At 42.1% G+C, this 8,638-nt stretch overlaps 1 protein-coding gene across 11 annotated transcripts in view; it reads right to left on the bottom strand.

The window, feature by feature from the left end:
* The window catches only part of ZNF280D (zinc finger protein 280D), a 102,240-nt gene extending 101,348 nt beyond the window's left edge, over positions 1–892 (bottom strand). For 3 of the 11 annotated variants that reach the window (XM_017896621.1, XM_017847051.1, XM_017847055.1), the window contains exon 1: positions 157–236. Coding sequence is in view for 4 of the 11 variants with exons in the window: in XM_017847057.1 (XP_017702546.1) it covers positions 157–404 (248 nt within the window). In the remaining 7 variants the exon portion in view is untranslated. Of the gene's footprint in view, positions 1–156 lie in introns of all 11 variants that reach the window. The other 8 variants (XM_017896617.1, XM_017896629.1, XM_017847057.1 and 5 more) reach the window with 7 other exon arrangements.
* Positions 893–8,638: the final 7,746 nt, after the last annotated feature.

The raw sequence follows: 8,638 nt of genomic DNA, 5'->3' as shown, positions 1-8,638 counted from the left end.
CCGCGCAGCGGTCTCCTCCCCGCGCCCTGGGCGCTCCCGACGACCCGCGCCGGCCTCAAGACCCCAGTCCAGCGCCCCGGAGTGAGGCGGCGCAGGCCGCGCGGGAGGGCCTCTGCCTGCTGCAGCGCAGGGAGGGCGGGGGCGGGGGGCGCTTACCGTGAGCGGAGCGGATCGGCCTGACTGGAGCCCTGAGGAGGAGGAGAAAGAGGAGGAGGAAAAGGAGGAGCACGAAAAACTACACTGCGGCGACGGCGGCGGCTCCCATTGCGGAGCTGGCAGCCGAGCCGTGGAAAGGGGGGGGCTCTCGTGCAGCCGGCGCGCTGCCTCATGGGTAGGCTCCGGGTCAGCCTCCCCGTGTCCGAGCTCCCTGTCTTCTTGCCGACGCGGGAGGCGGGCACCGGCATGTGCGCCGCGTCGCGGGCCCTCGAAGACCCACGCGCCCCGCCACGCGCCGGTCGGGGGCGAGGGCGAGGGCCAGGGCCTTTTCCCCATGTGGGTACGAACTGCTCGGTGGTGTGGCCGCGCGGCAGCCCCAAAATCCGGACTCTCGGAATTTGCAGGCGAGGAGCCGTGCGTTCCGGGCCCTCAGCGTGTGTAACGACCCCCCCAGTACGTTGACTTGGAAAGTGAAAAGGTCACGGGATAGAACCGCCGTTGGAAAGAATCGCGGAGGCTGCGGGGCGAAGACTAAACCAGAAGAGAAAAAGGAATCGTCCGTTTCTTTTCATAATTGGCTGATTTTACCAAGTCTGTTTTTAAATGTGTGGTTTTGCTTGCGTCCCCTGTCGAAGTCAAATACGAAGAGACGAATCTCTACATTTAGCGTTTCATTTGGGACACAGGAATTGCAAGTTCAGGTTATTACAAATACAGGGTGGTCTTCAGTATGTGAGAAGAACAAAGAGGAGTTAGGGGTTTTATTTAAAAAAAAAAAAAGTTATCTATTGTTTTTCCAGAAAGTTCATTGACATTTATAAAGTTTTGGGCAGCTGGTTAGTTCTGATTGGTGAGTGAAGGGGGTTGGTAAAACTTGCCCTACAGCTGCAGCAGGTTCTTTCAGAAGCTAAAACCTGAAGATAAAACTTGTTTCAGGTTACAGCAGGTGGTTTCAGCAGCCAGGCTTGCAGAGAATTCCATTCTTGGAGCAATGTTATGTGCCCTGAGGGCTTCCCCCACCACTGGCTTCTCTACTCTTAGTTGGCTATGACAAGAGTGACCCAATTCGAATGATTAACTTTCACACTCTTAATTCCTAATTCTGCCATCTGGGTATTAACCTGTAATAGCATTTTCAAAAGTTATGACAACGAGAAGTATAAGAATTTACAAGAAGAACACTTGCCAAGATACTGCTTGCATAAATACTTGCTAAAGGTTGTACTCTGATCTGTAAGGAAAGTTTCCTAAACTGATTGTCTTCTCAAGAGCAATGGCATTACTGGTGCAGCTTATGAGTGACCAAGACTTGAAATCTTGCCTGGTAGGATCCTTAACAGACACCCTGTTCAATCACTGAATCTTGCTAATTCGTCTTCCTATTTGAATTCAGTTTCTTCTCTCTCATCCAGCTTTCCCTAGCTTTCCTCAAGTGTTTATCATTATTGTAGTCTCCATATTGATTACTGCCCCCAAATTAATCTTCCCCAAAGGCCACCTAGATCACTCCTACAGATCTTGTGTACTTGGAGGTAACCATGACCCGTCCTTCTCCCAAATGGGCCTGGGATCATCTACCCAGCTTTCCCTTTCCTGCTGGCCCGGAAAATAAACTTTACAGGAAAAGACAGAAAATAGTCAAAACAGCAAACATGGAAAGTTTAAAATTCCAATATCTTGGAATATTCTTAAGACGTCGTTTTCAAATACAGTCCCTACAGGTCAGCAAAGCATGCTACAGTGTCAGGCAAAATTACAACGAATTTAAAGATCTCACTTGGCTTTATTGCAATTCTAGATTCAGGCACCACTTCATTCCATAAAACAGAATAGGTGTTCCCTTGAATGGAGCAGATGTGGTTGGCTTTATAGACAGAAAAAGGGCTGAAGAAGGAAGAAACAACAAAAAACAAGTTGGTCATTTCAAAGTTACTTTCCTTGTAAGGTGGGGCAGTGAAACAGAATAATAGAAAACTGATTGGTTAATATCAGGTTACTATTGTAAGAACAACAGCAGCCGGGTGTGGTGGTGTGTACCTGTAGTCCCAGCTACTGAGGAGGCTGAGGCAGGAGGATTCCTTCAGTTCAGGAGTTCGAGGTTGCAATGAGCCATGATTCTGCCACTGCAGTCCAGCCTGAGCAACAGATCAAGACTCTGTCTCAAAAACAAACAAAAAAGAGTTAAAACAGGGAACTTCGTTATCATGGGGATTGAAGGTTTAAACTGGCCTGTTTGGGAAATTAGGCTGTTACCTCTCTCCTGATTTCTCAGAAGGCCACAAAGCAACTCAGTTTCAGTTTTGTGAGCATGGGTAACTCCATGTTGATATTTAGTCTAGTCTGTTGGGGCTTAGTGCAGGAGTTTGGTCCAAAACAATGGCATCCTCATAAAAAGGAATGAAATAATGGCAGTCGCAGCAACCTGGGAATTGGAGACCATTGTTCTAAGTGAAGTAACTCAGGAATGGAAAACCAAACGTTGTATGTTCTCATAAGTGGGAACTAAGTTGTAGGGATGCAAAGTCATAGTAATGGTACAGTGGACTTTGGGGACTCCACGGAGAGCGTGGGAGGAGAGTGAGGCATGAAAGACTATACATTGGGTAGAGTGTATACTGCTCGGGTGATGGGTGCGCCATAATCTCAGAAATCACCACTAAAGAACATATTCATGTAACTAGACATCACCTGTTCCCCAAAAACCCATGAAAATAAAAAGTAAAAATAAAAAATAAAACAAAATGATGGCATCCTATTATTTTTATTTATAACAGGATGAAAGAGAAGATTGCACTCTGTATTCTAGAGTCTAGTCCTCACTTTGTAGAGACAAAAGCTCAATGTTGCCAGTCTCCAGAACTAATTTGAATCCTGGGGATGATTCATACCAACCAAACTTTCCAAGACTGATGTGTGAACAAAATTCAATTGTTTTTTGTTGTTGTTCATGAAAAACACAACTGCCATGGAGACCAGAAAGCTGGTTAACATTTTCATTCAAAGGAACATTTACATGAGAAGCCAAATTACAAAAGATGACTCGTGAGTATAGAATCAGCACACAGGAAGTTATTTGGATGATTCTGACATCGTACTTCAAACTTCTGACATCACACACCCTTGGCCTCTAGAACACCTTTCTTTTGGTTCTCCTGACTTACTGTCTGAACCTTCCCATCGTTTTTTACGAGCTTCTCTGACTTATGTTCTCAGCCTATTTTACATGTTACACACTTGCTATAGATATCCTCACAGTACTCATTCTCCTTAAGTGAGATTGTACTCCACATCCTTACCTGAATTACTGCAATGAATATGGGTGATCTCCCAGCTTTCATTCCACAAGTATTTTGTGTTCATCTATGCAATTTGGACAGATGTAATACACCCCATAACAGGTCCAAGAATTGTGCAGCTGGCCAAAAGTTATCAGAGTTACCCTCACCCTTTGAACTAGTTTTTGTTTCAGAGGCCAATCAGAGGGAAGCCTAGGATTTTTGTTTTATAGCAAAGAACAGAGAAGTTCTTTTTATTCTCTGAATGGTATAGCATTCAAATGTAAATACTGGAAGAGCTACATTCTCTCTCTCTCTCTCTTTTTTTTCCTTTGCTACTAAGTAGAGCCAACTGAAAATAAAGCCAACACGTGGAGGAGGAATGGTTGGGAGAATCAATCATAGGGAAAGGAAGCCAATCCCTGAGAGAATCATAAATCTTCAAATAAAACATCACTGGAACCCACACTACCTCTAGACTTCCCTGGTTTATGAGCCAATAAATTCCCTTTGTTGTTTAAGCTGAAGGGATCCAGAATAAGCCATTGTGGCATAAAAATTATTTTGAGCTGAATATGTTTAAGTTCCTGAAATCCCTTATCTACCTAAAAGCAGAGCCTTTCAAAAGAACTCAAAAGAACTCAATTGTTATAAATTCCCTCAGGGAGCAACCAAGGAAGATTGAGTCACCATCAGAGACTGTGAGAATTGTCACCACATCTAAACAGATATTGTCAAAAAACTATGATATCTTCCATCTATTCTCCAAAGGGCCCATTTATCTTTCCCGAAAGTCATTTCCATAAGTGCCCTTTCGGCTCCTTCCCCTTCTAAGAGGTCATTTGTTTTCCCATAAGTGCTTTTCTCCCCCTCCCCTTCAGGGAAGTATCAGTCTATAAGCCCCAAATTCTAACCAGCTGCTGGAGTCTCACTTCTTTGTGATCTCCCTTACATATATGTGATTAAAATCTGTCTTCTCTTGTCCTTTGTCAGTTTAATTCACAGGCCCCCAATTATAGAACCTCAAAAGGTAGAAGGAAAAGTTTTTCCTCCCCAACAAAGCCAATTTGAGTTGAATTTTCTGTTACCTGCAACTGAAATCATGGTTAAGTGTGACAGAGATAATGATACATATTCACCATCTTATTTTCCTCTTTGCACCCAGGAAACCTATGTTTCCCAGCTATCTTACCTTTATATTGGGCTGTGTGACTAATTCTGGACAGTGGAATGTAAACAGAAGCAGTGACCCTCCCATGTAAGCCTGACCTTAAAACTTCCAGTAATTTATAGTTCCTGTTTGTTTTTCACACACCAGTCAGCCAGATACAGAAAACTCTGAGAAGCTAGGGGATGGCAGAAACATTAAATAGAAGGACTCTGGGTTTCTTGATAATTGCATCAACACACTTATCCTCATTGGACTGATTGGAGCAAAAAATAAATCTTTATTGGGTTATGACCCTGAGATTTGAGGGTGGTTTGTTGCAATAGCTAAAATCACTAACTCTGATTAACAATAGCGATGGCCTACAATAACAAAAAACTAAAATGTGTGTCATTAGCACGGTAATCAGGTGGGAATTGAGGAAATAGATGTAGGAGGGTGGACAGCTGAAGATTCACATTAGGCAGTGGCTAAACTCTTGCTTACAATATCTCACAAGGCAGATTAGTATCTACATAACTTGTAGAGCTAAGGGAGGAGTTCAGAAAGCAATATTAATGGTAGATGTTGGTGATTTTTTATATTTTTAGCAAGATGTTATCAGAAGGAGATTAGCACAGAACAGAATTAACCAGTTTATTGTTGGGGACAAAGGAAATTTTTCACATCTGAAGGTTTGAGTCTGCTGAAATTACCAACAATAGAGAGAATAACAGGAGAAAAGGCATACAAAGGTATTAACATGATACTGTGCACAGGAGTCATACAAAACATAAGACTCAAAGAAGGGCCAGACAGTTGACACTCAAGTACTCTCTTCATAGGGGAGAAGAAAATAGAGGACGTAAGCAATTTTGAGGGGTAGCAAATGATTTTCAGAAGACATGAATGAGCTCAAAGAACAGACAATGGCCTGGAACAAAGTTCCTCTGAGCTCTGGGGGAGGTGGCAAAAAGTTGAAGGAAGGTGAGGGGCAATAGAACACCGATAGAATAGGTGTTCCCATGAACAGCAGATGTGGTTGGCTTTATAGACAGAAAAAGGGCTGAAGAAAGAAGAAACAACAAAAAGCAAGTTGGTCACTTCAAAGTTACTTTCCTTGTAAGGTGGGGCAGTGAGACAGAATAATAGAAAGAAAACTGATTGGTTAATATCAGGTTACTCCAGGTTACTATTATAAGAACAACAGCAGCCAGGTGTGGTGGTGTGTACCTGTAGTCCCAGCTACTGAGGAGGCTGAGGCAGGAGGATTCCTTCAGTCCAGGAGTTCAAGGCTGCAGTGGGCCATGATCCTGCCACTACATTCCAGCTTGAGGAACAGAAATGAACAAAGATGGTCTTCTCATGCAGGTAAAGTCTCCCAGGTAATCTCAGTTGCCCTGAGAAGAATAGAGGAACAGTCTGTCTGGGCATGATGATGACTTTTAGTCTTTTCTCTTCTCCTTATGGTTAATCTTGGCTGGTTATTTGATGAGATTCCTAGGGAGGAGTCTTTAGAACAGTTGCATCTCTTTTGAAAAAACTTTTCTTCTGTAAGATAAGGGAACTTCCAGGGAGAGCCTCTCCCTGGGTTTGGGGGTTGGGGGGACAGAAGAATGTTAGAAAGTCCTTTGTTCTGGGGCAACTTCTAAGCCTTTCCAATTTTCTTTAATTCAGAAGTGCTCAGCACACTCCAAAGCACCATACTTTGAGGTGTTGTTCTCTGAGGCCTAACATTACGAACAGAAATGAAAGGGAATAGAGAGAGTCCACCATTGGGGGACTTTGCAGGGTTGGAAAACACTACTTCTACATTCCAAACAGAGATGTGACTTTAAAAGGCTTTGAGCAAGGAAGCACCAGTAGAATTTGAAAAAGTGACTTGCACTTAGGAAAAGATCAGATTACACATGTTTCAGATAGCACCCATTATTTCAGATAGCCTCAAAGTAATGGCCATTAAATTGAAAACAAGAAAATTTTGTCAAATAAGCAGAAAATAAGGCAGCTTTTAGAACTATGTCTGCAGAATAAATACTGTTGATGCTTCAGTATTTACAGGTAGGTGATATTTATCTACCTTTTTTGAGTATTCCCATTACCTGAAGTTTCACTGTGCTTCTATTTTCAACAGCTGGGATCTGCAACTCTTTTTCATAGGACTGTCCTTAGGCTTTTGGAACTACTTTGCATTCTTTCACAAGGACTAGAAGTCCCTGGGAAATTATATCCCTCAAGTGCAGCTCTTAACCAATGACTGATAAATGCAGGAGTATGGAAACTTTAGCTCCCCCTGTGTTGGGTAGGAAAAACTTAAGACACATAACTTACACTCTAGAATTTCCCTGTAGGATCAAGCCGAATATACCCTCTCTAGGGTTTTACCTACAGCTGTATCCTTGACTTGTGGGCAAGTTAAACTACTATTTATTCCAGTTCCACAGCCACCCTTCTTGCTTTGTGATGTTGGGAGCTAGGACTCTACCAAACAACTTTGTGCTTTTCCAGTTGCTGTTAGGCTCTGCCAATAGGAGGAACTAAAGAGAGACTGGAAGACTGGAGGAGGAAGAAGGGCTTTGCTCCTTCCTGTTTGCCTGTTTTTTCTTTATCTTCCTGTCATCATGAATCCAGCAACTTTTCGTCACTCCAGCAGTGACAATTCAATCCTGTAACAGAGGCTCCCAGCACCATATATTGAATAGGGTGTCTTTTCCTTCGTGTGTACTTTTGTTGACTTTGTCAAAGGTCAATTGGTGGTAGGTATGTGGCTTTATTTCTGGGCTCTCTATACTGTTCCATTGATCTATGTGTCTGTTTTTATAGTAGTACCATGTTGTTTTGGTTACTGTAACCTCATAGTATATTTTGACATCAGATAATGTATGCCTCCAGCCTTGCTCTTTTTGTTTGGCATTGCTTTGGCTCTTTGGGCTTTTTTTTTTTTTTTTTTTTTTAATTCCATAAGATGTTTTTTTTCTTGAGACAGAGTCTCAAGGGGAGTGCAGTGGCACAATCACAGCTCACGGCAACCTAACCTCCAGGACTCAAGTGATCCTCCCACCTCAGCTTCCCAAGTAGCTGAACTACAGACACATGCCACCACACCCCGCTAAGTTTTCTTAAATTCTTTGTAGAGGTGGGGTCTTGCTATGTTGCCCAGGCTGTTCTCAAACTCCTGGGATCAAGCAATGTGCACCTCCACCTCCCAAACTGTTGGGATTATAGGTGTGAGCCACCATGCCTGGCATTGGTTCTACAAGAATTTGAAGATTGTTTTTTCTAATTCTGTGAAAAATGACATTGGTAATTTGATGGGAATTGCACTGAATTCATAGATTGCTTTAGGTAGTATGGTCATTTTAGTGATACTGTTTCTTCCAATCCATGGGTTGTTTCTCTATTTGTGTCATATACAATTTCCTTCATCAGTGTTTTATAATTCTTCTTGTGGAGATATTTCACCTCCTTGGTTAAATGTATTCCTAGGTATCTTTTTTTTTTTTTCTTTTGCAGCTATTGTAAATGGAATTGAGTTCTTGATCCGATTCTCAACTTGACTGTTATTGGTGTATAGAAATGCTACTGATTTTCATATGTTGATTTTGTATCTTGAAACTTTACTGAAGTCATTTATCAAATCTAGCAGTCTTTTGGAGGAGTCTTTAGGAGTTTCTAAATATAAGGTCATGTTATCAGCAAACAGAGATAATTTGACTTTCTCTTTTCCAATTCAGATGCCTTTTATCTCTTTCTCTTGCCTGATTGGACTAGCTAGTATTTTCAGTACTATATTGAATAGGAGTGGTGAAAGTGGGCATCCTTGTGTGTTCCAGTTCTTAAGAGGAATGCTTTTAACTTTTCAGGACAATGTTGGCTGTGGGTTTTCATATGTGGCTTTTATTATTTTGAGATATGTTCCCTCTATGCTCACAACATTACAACATTTTTATTGTCTTTTACAAAAGTAATGGTCTGCAGCAGATTGGATTATTTTTTAATTGGTCCTTTCCTACAGATAGTTTGAGAAGCTCCTTTTTTTTTTTTTTTTTTTTTTTTTTTT

Source organism: Rhinopithecus bieti, unplaced genomic scaffold (assembly GCF_001698545.2).
Source record: "Rhinopithecus bieti isolate Rb0 unplaced genomic scaffold, ASM169854v2 scaffold_947, whole genome shotgun sequence".
NCBI classification, from domain to species: Eukaryota; Metazoa; Chordata; class Mammalia; order Primates; family Cercopithecidae; genus Rhinopithecus; species Rhinopithecus bieti.
This window is presented reverse-complemented; position numbering and strand designations above follow the sequence as displayed.